Genomic DNA, 16,213 nt, shown 5'->3' with positions numbered 1-16,213 from the left:
AAGTAGTATTTAAAAAAAATAGTTTTATCCCTAACTCACTCTTCCAACAGGACAGAGACTTAACAATCTTTTTTGCTCAAACACTATCCTTAAGGGAGATAGCTCTGTCTACATTTTCTTAATACCTTCAGCAATAAGTTTTTAATTCATTAATTCAACTAATACTTGATTTTCTAAAAACTACAACTTCTACTAGGCATTGAGTTGAGAAGAAAAGAAGATGCAGATGAGAAATTTATCTACTAATCCCAAAAGCTTACAATCTAGTCAGGGACTCAAATACATAAAGTAGAAACCAGGCCATCTAGCATGACTTATTCACTCTCTGATAATGATGGTGCCCCCAAAAGTAAACACTGGCCTTAGTTCATTAGCTCTTTGACAGTCTTATCTACAGAAACTGTATCAGTGCTATCTATCCCGTGGACAGCTAGCAGCGATGTGATCTCGTCAACCAGACTACGATATACTTTACATTCCTTTCTGTGGCACAGATAAACAGAAATAGGACAAAGAACAGGTTAAATAGCAAGTTATTAAGAATGAAACCAATTCTACCCAATTCAATTTGGAACTGGCAAAGAATTACATACAAAAAGCAGTTTATGTGAGAATAGTACATTATTTTCTTCTTGTCCACTGTAACAAAAAACAGACTTATTTGTCCCTCTCAGGGCATTTTTATGGGCTGAACACTGACCCTTCATCCTAGTCCTCAGGAAAGAGTCACATTAGTTATATTTGCAACTTCACTAAAAACCTTCTATCCACTCCCCTTTTCTCTTGCTTTTGTAAATCTCTACTAACAATTTTGGTGTTCACTTGTTAACACGGAGTAGACAGAGTAGCTTCATCTAGATCCACAGGGGAAAAAATGTAAGTATGTGGAAAAGATTCCAGTTCTTTTAAAGGATTCCAACAGGCTAAATTAAATGAAATCTTAGACTATAATTTGCAAACATTTGAATGACCACAGCTAGTTCTAAAACTAAAACATGACAACTCTGCATTTAGACAAGTTGAAAAAACCCTACAAATTATAATAAAAGTGTTTAACCAAAATAACTAGACATGGGTTCTGGTTCTGATCAGATCTGGGAGAAATCACAATTTCTGGTTTCAAATCTGTTTTTAGTTTTAGAAGCTTTTCTTCAAAGGAAAGTTTACATTAACACCAGTGTGGAGAAGAGATCCAAACGGAATGGCTATGGCTGACAGTGGGTAGAGGCCCAGCTGGCCCAGCATAGGGAAGGGCTTCACAAACCATGGGTCTGACTTGATCGTTTCATTTACAACTCAGTAACGTGAAAGATTTGCTCTTCTTTTGGTTTCATGGAAACCAAATAAATTCTGGGTAAAATATGAATTAGTTCACTAAATTGTATACTGTTAGAAGGAAGTGACCAAAGTAATTAAAAAGCATCCTAGGGGGGCGCCTGGGTGGCACAGCAGTTAAGCGTCTGCCTTCGGCTCAGGGCGTGATCCCGGCGTTATGGGATTGAGCCCCACGTCAGGCTCCTCCACTATGAGCCTGCTTCTTCCTCTCCCACTTCCCCTGCTTGTGTTCCCTCTCTCACTGGCTCTCTATCTCTGTCTAATAAATAAATAAAATCTTTAAAAAAAAAATAAAAAATAAAAAGCATCCTAGGTAAGTCTGCACTTCATAAAAACTTCTACATATTACAAAGTAAAATTCAGTATTTAAAGGTTTTGAAAAATTTCTAAGATGAGGCCTAAAAAGGCTGTAACTACTGACTGATATGAAAAAAGGAGTAAGTTGGTTGAATGTTTTTCAGGTGCTTTCTGATACAATTTTGTAAACTTATCTATTATTATAAAATGACTACTCTGGTGTCCTTCCTAAACCATCTTCCAAAATTAGGAATACTTCTATATGAATCTAGAGGCTTAACCTTTCTTCTTCATTTATTTAAATGAGACTGGGAAGCTAATTTAAATTTAAGAGTATTTGTTCTCTATGCAAGGTTCTAACCATTTATACTTAAATAAGCTTTTTTTCTAGAGAGGCATTTACCATCTTTAATATTAGTAAAGGAAAAGTTTGCTGTTTTAGTTTCTTCTAAGCAACGCACTACCCCTTTTTTATGAGCTGCCATTGGGAATCACACTATGTAGATATTTATGATGCTGAAATCTTGACTCAGAAGTGTTTCATTATGTTTCTCTGTGCTTCCTCAAGATCAAATCAGAAAAACAGCCTAAGTATTATCCTTAGTATAAACTTCCTAAAAAATCCTATGTATGTATTTAATCCAAATACAGCTTGGTCCTTAAGCAATATTATGCATTTCTGGGTATCCTGATCTGGACCTACAGACTTCTCATGTTCTGAAGACTTCTCTTCTAGAGCTATAACAAAAATATTGACTCACAAGCTGTTTTTTCACCTTTACATTTTTCCAAGTTTGTTTGTTTGTTTATTTATTTATTTATTTATTTATTTATTTATTAAGATTTTATTTATTTATTTGACAGAGAGAGAGACGGCCAGAGAGCACAAGCAGAGGAAACAACAGAGGGAGTGGGAGAAGCAGGCTCCCCACTGAGCAGGGAGCCCCATATGGGGCTCGATCCCAGAACCCTGGGACCATGACTTGAGCCAAAGGCAGATGATGAACCGACTGAGCGACCCAGGCATTTATTTTTAAAATAAAATGTATTTCCCCAAGGATTCTGATCAATAAATAAATTATTCTATGAAAGAAATATGATGATAAACATTAGTGGTCCCTGTCCTCATGAAGCATGTAGTCTTGTAAGGTTGTAAAAGGCTTGCATTACACTTGTGAAGTACAGAGTTAGGTTGTCAAGAATTATTTACTTGTATTTACTATGTTTTTCTTGATCATCTATTATCCATCATTTTTTATAATTATTCCCATAGATAACTATGCACTTACTTCTAATATGATACATTAATTTGGGCTTATTTGCATGTTGCTTTCAAAGACTTCCAAAACTTTTGCAAAAAGATTATAAAATCCTTAGAATAAGGACTGAGTATTCTATTTTTTTTTTCCTCTCAATGGAAATAATCCCACTATAGGATTAAATGGTTCCCAAGACACAAGAATAAAAAAGAAATTTGTGATTCTGACAACCCAACCCCAATTCAAAGAGAAAAGACATATATATTAAACTTTTGGTAACTAAATGAGGACTCAAAATTTTTGTAATGGGCTACAGTTACCCAAATTAATATGTCATTCATTTTAATTCATTCATCCAATCATTCAACATACACTGAACACTTACTCTGTCCTGGTTATGGAGTTCTTTCCTTCACTGAATTGGAATCTAAATCAAGTATTGTTTTTATAAAATCAAAAAAATTGAACTAAGTGATCATGAAGATTCTTCACAACCAAGAATCATGAAACTTCCATTAATTTAGACAGAACAATGTTGTAAGGGAGAAAAAATAAGGCTACTCTATTTTTTTGTTTATATTTGACAATAGTGATTCTTATCTATCTAAATGACAGACAAAATATATGTACGATTTATAAGTAATGGGTTTAAGAAATGATTAAACAATCTGAAAGTTTTTAAAGAGGTTTAAAGTTAATGTTTAAAGTTAATGTTTTAAAGAGGTTTAAAGTTAACTGTTCTGTTAAGCCTCAAGCAACCAACTTCCCTTACCTACAAAAACTCTTGGGAGGGCCTCCTGGGTGGCTCAGATGGTTAAGCCTCTGTCTTCATCTCAGGTCATGACCTTCAGGTCCTGGCATCAAGCCCCACTTCGGGCTCCCCGCTCAGCAGGGAGTCTGCTTCTCCCTCTCCCTCTGCCTCTCCCCCTGCTTGCGCTCTGTTTCTAACTCAAATGAATAAATATAATCTTAAAAAAAAAAAAATCTTGAGAGAATCCTCGAGATTGTGATAAGAACAAATGAGTGCTACTAATGTAGGATCTATAATTTCTCACCAGATTTGAAATTCTAGGTATGTTTCATATTTTGTGCCTTTGTTCTAGTGATCCATTTCATTCAACCTGAAAATCTAAGAGTTTAAAGATTACAGTTAGAAAAAAATTTTTCATTAATGATTACATGATTCACCAACCCATTTAATTCCCAAACACTGCTTACCTACACCATCTAGTGGTAGAAGGAGTGCTAGACTTCACAAAACAGATAATTTGCTCAAAATTATTTATTATGAGGAAACTGACAGTGAGAGATGAAGTAACACGTGTATTACTAAATATGCAAGCCTAATTTCTCATTCCCTTTTCTTTGTACCATGTCACACTGAGGACCCATGATACTTCAACCTTACTGACACAACATACAAAATTTATTAAAGTAGGTTCTCTTTTCTTAGAGTCTAGAGGAAGACAATACCGATTTCCAAAAAAGATGGGGAAGGGCTTAAGAACTTACCCAGGCACTTCGAATCCCATAGTTTGCTTCTTTCCAGACACAGTCATTTTAGCAACTTTTGGCACAATTTCAGATTCACTTCGAGACGACTGGGAGTCTACTGATTTTCCTAATTAGAGAGTAAAATGTAAAAGGCTAATTAATTAAAGCTGATTTCTAGAAGATTTGGTACACATTATATATTATATAAATATATAGCATGATAATTAAGTTTTATAGAATATATATCTTTATACATATTCTTTTCTCTAAAAAAAATTTAATGAACATTAAAATGCTGAAATTCTTTTGTCACCTTATATTCTGGGAAATCCCCTACTATTGGGACTCTGCTATGCTTAACCTCCACCAAATCTCTTCCTAATTTTGAACTGACTCTTAAGTTTCAGTATTAAGAGGTCACAAGGTGGTTTCTGCACTAAGCCTTGCTCTGACAGAATACCTAGACCTTAGATCCCTCTCTCCTACCACGCCCTTTCACACTACTAAAATTGTTTGGTCAGTTAGCAGATGGCTAAGCTATTTTTAATCCCATGATACCTATAAACTGATGAGCAAGTTAAGAGGCTGCTGAATTGTGCTGGACACTGTATATATTCTACTTGTGCACAATACTAGGCTTAGTAAGATATTTGATATCTAACAAGAATATGGGGGAAGAGGTCAATATAGAAAAAGTGAACTAAGAACAAGATCAATTATGAGCTAGATCAAAGCCTTTCATGCATTTGATATTTTAAAAATATATACCTGTGATTCATGGAATTCTTTAGAACATATCTTTATAATTTTCAGTAACATTACCATCAGGACTGAGTCCCCTTAAAACTGGAAACTGCACATGCTACACTAGTAAATATATATACATAAATTACTTTTTAAGTTAGAAAAGATAAATTAATGTATATAATGCATACAGAACGTTTGCTATTTGCCTACTATATGCCAAGCACTATGCTAGAAATAAAATGGTGAACAAAAGCAGATGTAATCCTTGTGCTGAGAGAGTTTACATCTAGTGGAGAAAGTGTACTAACTGACCAAAAATAAAACTGTTATTAGTGTTAGAATGGGTACATGGTGTCATAGGTTTGGTGATAGGGGACACAAATTAGAGAGCTTCCACAGGAAAGTTAAGAGTTGAGGAATGATGCAAAAATGAGTGGGAATGACCTACACAGAAAGGAAGAGCACTGTGACCAGAGAGAGTAGCTGGTACAGTGACTGTGCTGTGGGACTTGCCGTGGGACCTCAGAGGAAGTAAACGCAGAGGAAAAGGGAACACAGCCCACTAACTGAAGCTGAAGCGGGGGCAGTGGCCAGGCCGTGCTGGGGCCCTCAGGCCATGCCACAGAGCCTAACACTTGTTCTAACAAAACCGGAAGCCACCAAAACGATGTAAGCAAGTGACGGGAAGAAGAGAGGAAAAGACAGAGTCAAGCTCAAGGAGAGGTGTGGGCTGGAGCGTCTATCTGTGATTCATCAGCACATAATTAGTAGTCGAAGGCACAGACCTAAGTGAGATCACAAAGCGAGTGAATAGAGAGTAAGAACAGAAGTGGTCCTAGGACAGGGCCTTGAAAGAAATCCAGCCTTTAATCACAAGATAGAGGACAATGAGCCTGCAAAAGGGTGACTGAGGAAGGCCGGGGTCGGAGGTGCCAAGGAAGCTGGGAGAAGAGTGTTTGATGGAGGTGGCACCACCTGAGCCTGGAGAAACATTCACTAGTGACATGATCGCTTCAAATGAAGGTCATCGGTAGAGTCAGTAAGAGCCATCTGAGAGAAGTGAGAGAAGGAAAAGCCACAGTGGGTTTAAAAAAAAAAAAAAGTGAAGATGAGAAAACAGAGGCAGTACCTGGCCACAATCTCTTATTCGAAATTCCAAAACCTGAAAGCTCTGGAAAATTAAGGTTTTCGTTTTAATTTGGAAGCAAAACCTGACCTGGACTGACATGAAAGCTATTTGTAGCCGTTATTTATCCCACTTAAAGTGAAAAGCCATACATTTCAAGGTCAGAAATCACAATGTGATAATTATAGGGTGCTACTCCCCATCCCACTGAGGTTATCACACCATAGGTAGTACAAGCATGGTGATGCTTTTCTAAATCCCAAAACTTCTGATCTCTCAGTCAACGCTGGTCCCAAGGGCTTTAGATGAGCGATTACAGATATGGGCAAATGACTCACTTAAAAAGTTTGGCTGGAAAGGGAGGGCTATGGTAGAATGATAGCAAAAGGGTCAGCTGATAGAAAGGATAGAACTGAGAGGGACTGGTTGAAAATATTAGGAAGAGAAAAGATCACATTAGATATTTTAGAATTCCTGAGAAGGCAGAAAGGGACGTGATATGAAGCACAGGCCAAATCTAAACGTTGACAGGCGAAGGGCTCTTTTTACTGTAATAGGAGGTAGGTTTGTGTACTGAGGAGCTAGAAGATGACAATTCATAATGGTTAGCTTCTATTTTCTCTGCAAATAGCAAACGTTTTCTCTGTCACCAGTTAGTTACCTGGTGAGACTGAGGGTGAACAAGAAAGTAAAAGGACTGGTGAAGCAAATCGTTTCCAATAATCTTTGCACAAAGAATTGTTGAACAGTACTGAAGGCCCACTTAAGATCTGTGATAACACCTGAAGGTAATGTAACATTGTGGGTCAACTACACTCAAATAAAAACATCTTTTAAAAAGATCTGTGATAATGTATTTATAAGGGAATCAATCTTCCTTTGTGATTTTTTCTACCAATGCTCAGCCATTTAGGAACAGGCACAACGAAGACTAACTGCTTCATTCAGGGTTATGTTTCTACCCAATAGGTGCAAGGAGAAAGCAGAGAAATAAGGCAGGTAAAGGTATTGGCAAAATGGGAGGAAAAGTTATTGAAATTATCAATCATGAATCCTAAGTGGGATTAAACAAATAAAATGACAAAGGCAGAGTACTGATGCACGGGGATAGAGAAGAGAGGTCCACAGGTCAAGAAAAGGTCATGATCTGAGAAGCACAATGAGGTGGTCGTGGTCAGAACAGGACTGTGAATTCATGATTCTGATGGAGGGGAATTGGAGTGAATTGCTGAGGAAGTGAAGGTCAGTGGAAATCAAGTGGTCAAGGAACTCAAAGTCCACATGTGGCATTTGTTGGTGTTTTTCCACACTGATGGACAAGTAAGCTATCATCATCAAGAGCTGAAGGTGAAGAAGAAAACTGTAAGCCAACTGCCAGTATTCAATGAACAAGGAAGAGTGGGCATGAGGTTGTTCAATAAATGATAGCAGTGAGGATTTAGGCAAAAGATGGGAATCTCAAAGGAGCAGGAATTTCAGGGAAACAAACAAAAAGAATGATGGAATAATGGATTGGAAAAGGCAGCAAAGAGAACAAAGTTGACATTCCAGACCCTGAGGTTTGAGAGAATACAAGTGAAGTAAGGCAAGAAGTGGAAAAACCACTTGGAAAACAGATGGAGAATTACAGAGGGTTTTTTTATGGAAAAAGCAGTTTCAAAGTTATAGCAAAAGTAGAAAGGAGTGAGAGATGAGACAGGGATGAAAAAGGAGGATACACTGCATTGATGGTGGTGGTGGTGTGTGTAGAAAGGGAGGACATCCTAAGGCAAGGAGAAGAGGCATGGTAGATTTTGGCCTCTGTCAAAAGAATAGGGGAAAGACCCAAAAAGCACAAAAATGTCTCAATCCAGGCTATCCAGGACTAATTCCATTTCGTACACATTTAGTACACTGAAAAACTGTACTTCTGACTTAAAAAAAAAAACAAAAACAAAAACTAAAATGACATAGAAGGTCTTAAGCACAAAAATCAGAATATGACCCCATAGTATTTCTGGGGATGCAATAAATATATATTCTTTTCATTTCTAGCGATTCTTATATATAAGACATCAAACACAAGATGTAGTAATTCAAAAATTTGGTTAAGTGAAAGTCTTTTTTTTCTCAGAGTAAAATAAGTCTAGTATTATAGATCTGAATTTCACCCATTAAACCAGTGGTTCTGAAATCTTTTTATTTAGGTCACACACCCCTTTGAAAAAGCTCACAAAAACAATGGGACACGCTTGCCAGAAAAATGCACCATACACACAAAATTTTGCACGCTATTTCAAGGGGTTCAGTAATTCCAACTCTAGAACCCTCCCCTTGAGAGAGAAACTTGACTTGGGCTATTTTGGAAATATGTTAATTTCAATTTGGTGTTATCCACAAAGATAAAAGATACATTCCATAAATTTTCCACTGAGCTCTTGTCAACAGCAATGTGATACACTTGCACTTCTCCAACCACATTACAAAGTTCCTCTCATAATTACCATCACGCCAATGGCAGGCAAAATCTACAAATAGGTCAGAAGTGAACTAATAACTAAAATAACCAGTCACGGATCACCAAGAGATACATATGAGAATTTGAATCCATCACATAAAAGTATGAAATATTTACTGTGTTCTGCCATTTTCCCCAACCAGCTAGAAATTCATTCACTGCATAACCACCTCAAAAAACGGAGCATTAAATTTTCAGAAAGTCCAAAAAAATGTCAGTATGGAATGAATACTTGCACAGAAAAAAGAAGCGTGGATTCTGGGTCCTGCTCTGCCACTACTTAGCTACCACCTACCTTACAGCTTGAGCGGTTCCCTTAATTTCGCTACTTTCAGTTTTCTCATCTACAAATCTTCCTCAACTTACAGTGGGGTCACATGCCAATAAACCCATCATAAGCTGAAAATACCGTAGGCTGAAAATGCATTTAACACACCTACCCTACAGAACCTCACAGCTTAGCCAGCCTCCTTTAAACATGCTCGGAACGCTTACATTGGCCTATGGCTGGGAAAACTCATCTAATGCAAAGCCTACTTTTTAGTAAAGTGCTGAGGATCCCATGTAATTTACTGACTACTGTACTGAAAGTGAAAAACAGAATGGCTGTGTGGGTACAGAATGGCTCTAAGCATATTGGCTGTCGACCCCCGTGATCAGGTGACGGACTGGAAGCTGCAGCTCGCGGCCACTGCCCAGCATCACGAGGGAAGATCGCACCACATTCAAATTCAAGGTATGGTTTGTACTGAATGCATATCACTTCGACACCACTGTAAAGTCAAAACATCTAAGTAGAACCACTGTAAGTGGGGGACCGTCTGTTACAATGAAATAAGTGATTTCTAGTCCAATATATGTCTATGACTCCCAAACCACTAAAATTATTTTTAAATCAAATAGCCCATTAGGAGGTAAAAGTAAAAGGTGCCATTCCAAAGGAAAATAATCAACATCCTCCCTCAAGTCATGTAAAACCCAGTCACAAAAAGATACGCATTTTGAAGATTTACATATTAGTGACTAGTGTTCAGGCTCTAGGAGATGGACGAGAATCAATCATCATTTTGATTTTTCATTTGGATGAAAAAAACAGCCTCCCCAGTTGAGCAAGCCTAACCTGCTTATTTTATAGACCAAAAAAAATGACACAAGGAAATTAAGTGACTTCATAGTAAGTGGCAGGACCCGCACTTAATCATCTCACCCTACCTGTCCAATTCACCTTTCTCATACTCCAGTTGTCTCTAAATCAAAGCCTTCTTTTGTCCCTGTAGTTACTCCTTGATGGGCTGCTTCCTCCGGGGCTCCACCGCTTCCTTTCTCGACTGAGATCTAAATTGCAGTGTCACAGTTTTCTCTTGAATACAAAATTATCTAGGTTTCTTGTTCTGAAGATCTTTTTCAATGTATATGCCTTTTAAAGGATACAAAGCTCAATCTGCCCAGCACTACACAACTGTCATACTCTTGCTGAATTTACTGAAAACATAAGCTTGCATATCCACATGATTTACCTGCCTCTAATTTATTTCATTGGTCTTAAAGCACACTCAATATTAGACTACCAGCTCTTGGGAGGGTAGTAACTGTCCTATACATATATTCACATAGTCCACAGCACATGACAACAGTGTTCTACCCACAACAAACATTCAATAGAGTTTAATAATTAACCCCTAAGAGTTTACACTTTGAAGACATCAGATGGTCTCTATTGCTTTTGCAAGTTATCTTTGATCTCTTCTTTGGACAATAACCTCAATTTACTCTCTATTACTTGCACTTAATAGCAGCCACCCCCTAATGTTTAGAGATCTGCATTCTAGAAAGCCAAACTGGCCCTACTATGGGCACTCTCGCATGCTCTCCTGTTAGGTGCTTACATGCTCTTTTACCTTCATAGCAACCATGCGGAGTAGGTATAATTATACCTACTTTACTTTAGGAAAACTGAGGTCACATCGGTTGATTTGACAAAGGCTATACGACCCTGGCCTGTGACATAACTGAGTTTTAAAAAAGATATGAATTGCATGGTGGCTATTCTCAAATGGCTTATACACTACCCTGAGAGGTAATTATAGTAGAGATGAGTTATAGACACACTAAGCAAGAGAATTCAAAGTATGCACCTAATTAGGAAAGTCTCAACAAAATGAAATTTGACATGACCCTGAAAAAGAAAGAGGAGGCAAAAATAATTTGAGACAAAGCATATTTAAGGGTCAACCAGGCAAAAAAAAATCTGAAAAAGACTGGGCTTTGTCACAGACAGACAGTAACACAAAAGTGTACCTTACCTTTAGATCGAGCCCAGATTTTTTTTTTTTTTTTTTTTGACAGAGAGAGACAGCCAGCGAGAGAGGGGAACACAAGCAGGGGGAGTGGGAGAGGAAGAAGCAGGCTCCCGGCAGAGCTGGGAACCCGATGAGGGGCTCGATCCCAGGACCCTGGGATCATGCCCAGAGCCGAAGGCCAATGCTTAATAACTGAGCCACCCAGGCGCCCCAGCCCAAGTTTTTTTGTTTGTTTTTATTTGCATAAGTGTCACGCAAGTAAATTTCAAGAGTACATAACAACAATAACAAAAAGAATGATCCAGTAGTACAAAATCCAAAGGGAGTATTTTGGGGAGAAACAAGCCAAGTTGATGCTGAAGTTCATCTGGAAGAGTAAATGTGAGAGAATGACCAATACAATTTTAAATTAAGAATAATAATAGGGGACTTGAACTACCAGATATCAAGAACTCCTATAAAGCTGGAGTAAATTAAAATGGGGTATAAGAATAGCTTGATGAAAGAGAATAGAGCATCTGCAAATGGACCAATAGGAATGTATTTATATTTGGAATACATAAGAATAGCATTTGAGTATATAGAAAAATATATAAGAATATACATATAGTTACAAGTAGAAATTCAGTATATGCAAAGTGATATTTCAAATCAGTGGGAAAAGGATGGGTTATTCCATGTTGTATTGGGAATACTGGCCATTCATTTAAAGAAATGTTCTATCATTTGTCTATGATATATCATATATAAATTCCTTATTGATCAAAGATATGAATATAAAAAAGAAAAATATAAAAATGTATTTCTGGGGCACCTAGGTGGCTCAGTCAGTTAAGCGTCTATCTTCGGCTCAGGTCATGATCCCAGGGTCCTGGGATAGAGCCCCACAACAGGCTCCCTGCTCATCAGAGAGCCTGTTTCTCCCCTTCCCTCTGCCCCTCTCCCCTGCTTGTGCTCTCTCTCTCTCAAATAAATAAATAAAACTTAAAAAAATATTTCCTTTAAAAAATATATTTATAATCTTTCAATAAGACTAACAAGTTTTATATAAAAATTTAAAAATTTCTCCCTGATTAAAGACACCACAAGGGAACATAAAGTATGTAGGGAAATATATACAAGGGGTTAATATATATAATAAAAGAGCTCCTACAAACCAACAAGAGAAAGCAACTCAGAAAAAAAATGAACAATAAAAGAACCGGGTCAAGATACACATGTCAAAGAAAGGTGTAGCAGAGGAAAGGTGAGACACGGATGGGAGGGGGACTAAGGAGAGGACTAAAAAGAGGAGGTGGTGGAAGAGGGAGGACAGAGGGGGAGAGAGGGCAGAGGAATAAGTAGAAATATTCTACTTTTCTCCTAGCATCTAGAGTTGCCAAGGGAAAGAGGAAGAAGAGTGCTATCTGACACTGTCGGCAAAAGCACAGCCTGGTGTACTTTTGGCAAGGAAAAATGTGATAAAATAAAAAATTTTACTGTGTACATTATACTCCTGGCAATGTGTTCTACAGAAATATTGACAGGACTGTGCAACGATATATGAACAAGACTGTTTACTGTGGTGCTGTCTGTAATGGGGAAAAAAGGTGGGTGTACATCAGGAAGGGAATGGTTAAACAAATTACGATGCATGTAAATAATGGAATAGTTGGCTTCAGATATAAAAGTAGTAAACCTATACTCATGAAAAGGAAACATAACACATTAAGTGGAAAAAGCAACTGCAATATTATATAGCAAAGATGCTATATCATTATATTTTTGGTATTAAAAAGTCTGCAAGAACGGAAGTGAACTTTTAAAAGCGATTATGTCTAGAGAGTGACATTGAAAAGGAAATAACTTTCTTTCCAAATTTATATACTTCTATGATACAACTATATTATCTTTATAATTAAAAATGTTTAAGTGAAGGGGCGCCTGGGTGTCTCAGTCGGTTAAGCATCTGATTTCAGCTCGGGTCACGATCTCAGAGTCCTGGGTTCCAGCCTGTGTAGGGCTCCGGGCTCAGCAGGGAGTCTGCTGCCTCACCCCCAGTTTGTGCTCTCTCTCAAATAAAATTTTTAAAAAAATGTTTAAGTGAAAAGCATTCAAATTAAAACAAATACTTCAAAACACTAAAAATTTCTTTCTACACTATTCTTCAGAGACGCTCTTGATTTTTCTTAGAATTTAATAAAGTAAAATCCTACGTGACAGTAACACTTAGAATCAGCACACCACAACCCAATCTCCATCAATGATCCTGAATGCCACACACTACTGAAAAGGTCGTGTTTGGAAACAAAAGTGCAAAGTTCATCCAGTCCGCCATTCAATGACAACTGTATATTCAGAATGCTCTACTAAGCTGAAAGAAACACTATGAACAGTTTTGCCTTTTGTGTCAAGCCATCCCCTTGTCTAGACTCCGAAGCTCCTTGACAGTAAGGGCTGCACATTTTGTATTTCTCTCTTTCTGCAACCTAAATATTTGATACTTTGTATGTCACTTACACATGTTCGCTGATTGAACTGAGCAAACACAATCATTTCCTGGTAGTTCTTTCAAATTTCTAAAGGAATACGGGTGACAACTAAAAGGGCATCATCGATGTGACTTCTTTGAGCAATGTCATGATAAAATCTATCCTGCACTCCTCGTGTGCTCTACAGCAGGGTTTCCCAGCGTTGGTACTACTGATATTTCGGGGCAGGAAATTTCTCTGCTGGGGGGAGCTGGCATCCCCACCACAAGATGTTTAGCAGCACCCCCAGAGTGTCTACAGACACAGCCAAGTGTCCCCTGTGGTCCAAAATCACCTCCAGCTAAGTACTGCTCAATGGTTATTAGAAAAGAATTAAATACATATTCTATACCCTACAATCACCATCTCAAATGCACAGACCATCTCCCAACTCATCCTCTTGCCCACGAAATGATCAACTGCCTTTTCCTGTCCACAGTTGTTATCTGCTTCTTCCTTTTCTCGAAATCTCTATATACAATTAATACTAACTCTATTTACTTTTTCCTCATAAACATTTCTCAAATTTGTCCTTTTCTTTCCTTTCCCACCTGTAGGTCAAGCCCTTAGGATCTCATGGCTGATTTACCTTTCAAGACTCATCTCTTCCCTACTACTCCCATAAGCGGACTGGAATTTTCTGGCCCCCACACACACTCTTATTTTCTCAAAACCACGGCCATGGCCCATGCTATTTCCATGTTCATGCGAATACCATTATTTTCATGAAAATTATTAATACAAGGAAGCCAAGGCTTCTTAATAATACGGGAATCACAGAGGCCAGCTTTAGCACTGTACGATCAAACACTCTCAGAATCATCCTACAAAGATTTACTGAGAGCCTATGAGGTAGACACACGTCTCCTCCACGTAACTGGCAACAGAAAAAGTACCTGTAGATACATTTGCACACTTTCATGTTCCCAAAGGAGAACCCCCATAACTACTCCGTGTCAAAATCCTCCAATTTACCACTCAGAGTTTGGTGAAGTAGGTAAGACATGGACTCTGCTGCAAAACAGCCTAGGTGGAATCCAGGCTCTGCTATGTGACTTCAAGTGAGTTATTTAACTTCTCTCTGTGCTTAGGTTCCTCATCTACAAAATAGCAATTATAGAATCTACCTGGTAGGGACGTTACGAGATGTAAATAAGTCAAAGTGCTTAGAGCAACGCCTGATACATATTAGGTATTCAGTGCTTCATAGTAACGACAGAAAGCAGCCGTCTGTGAGTCTCTGATATCACCAAAATACCAACTTCCTTTTCCTCATTTGATACCAGGGAATCCACAGATACATAGTACTCTCTGGCAATCACATATTAATTAATGATGGGGAGAAAAAATATGCCAACTGTGTGACACTGTGCTAAGTACTAGGATAAACAGATGAAGCAGTATGACATCATTCCCATGCTCAAGAAACAGAAGTCTACTAGAGGTAACACACATACTACCATGTGAACTGTGACAATGCAGGCACAATGAGTGTACAGGAAAGGTGCCGACCCATCCACAGTGAAAGAATTAGGCAAGGTTTCCTTTAAAATATTTCTAAAGAATCTTGGAGGACAAAATAAGGAAAAAGGGATTGGGAAAATAAGACACAATGCCTGAAACAGTATGACCGCTGGTAGATCAGCATGGCTGGGGCACAGGAAAGAGGTTAAGTGGGTAAGATATAAGAATAAAAAAGCATGCAACATATTTAGGGTCATGTATAACATTTAGGAATTTAACTTGATTTTGAAATACAAGAAGACCCACTAACAGAATTAAAGTATTGGAATAAAATATCCAAGCTTTTAAAACTTATTCGGACCAACTTATTCGGACCACAGCATGGAAAATGGATTGTGAAGGCAAGACTGGAGAGAGAACAGTTAGAAGACTGTTGTCTCAACACATGTAAGAAATTCTATGCACTGACCCAAGATCAGACAACGGAGACAATGAAATCCAAGCTATTACAGGGTAAAATTAGAACTGCTTGATGCCTGGATGTATGCAGGCAGGTCAGACAAGTAATAGTTCCCAAGTTTTCTAGCAAGGAAGAAAGAGCAGATGGTTATGTCATTACCAAACAGAAAATACATTCCCGAGACCTAAGAGAAATCTGCTATCAGTGCCTAATTGTCTTGATTGGTCCTTTCATCAAGTGCAAAATTACAACAGTCCATAGAGAAACTGCTTCCTCCTAAATAGACGGGGATTGCCACCAAATTATTTTTTTAAACACTGCTTAGATACTATCTCAGCTCTTTATAGAGTTTTGCAAGTTAAATTATAACATGTTCTTGGCACTGGGGACACAAAGATGAGTAATAGTCTCTGTTTTCAGGTAACTTTCATTCTAAATGTGACGGACATGTAGACAGACAAGACTGAAAGAAAATACAGACAATGAAATTAAAGAGAATTTTGCAGGAGAGAAGTGCTATGACTACAGCTGAGCAAGTACCACAGCACACAGAGTGTGTAAGAAGAAAGAGGCAGGAGAGAAAAATACATCCGTACATCATGATGATGAACTAAATGTCAGGGAGGCAAAAAATCGAGCTCTTAATCCCTAGGACTCTAAATTAAATATGAATATAGAACACACTGGGTCTGAGAGTCTTTCAAGGTGAAGAGAAATTGGATAG

The 16,213-nt window shown here is 37.9% G+C and overlaps 1 protein-coding gene across 6 annotated transcripts in view; it reads right to left on the bottom strand.

Annotated features, from left to right (window-relative positions):
* The window catches only part of HBS1L (HBS1 like translational GTPase), an 82,178-nt gene that overhangs the window by 30,229 nt on the left and 35,736 nt on the right, over positions 1 to 16,213 (bottom strand). For all 6 annotated transcript variants that reach the window (XM_026504849.4, XM_057311025.1, XM_057311029.1 and 3 more), the window contains one exon: positions 4,404 to 4,512. In XM_026504849.4, the coding sequence (XP_026360634.1) occupies positions 4,404 to 4,512 (109 nt within the window). The remainder of the gene's footprint in view (positions 1 to 4,403; positions 4,513 to 16,213) is intronic.

Source organism: Ursus arctos, unplaced genomic scaffold, assembly GCF_023065955.2.
Source record: "Ursus arctos isolate Adak ecotype North America unplaced genomic scaffold, UrsArc2.0 scaffold_13, whole genome shotgun sequence".
NCBI lineage: Eukaryota > Metazoa > Chordata > Mammalia > Carnivora > Ursidae > Ursus > Ursus arctos.
This window is presented reverse-complemented; position numbering and strand designations above follow the sequence as displayed.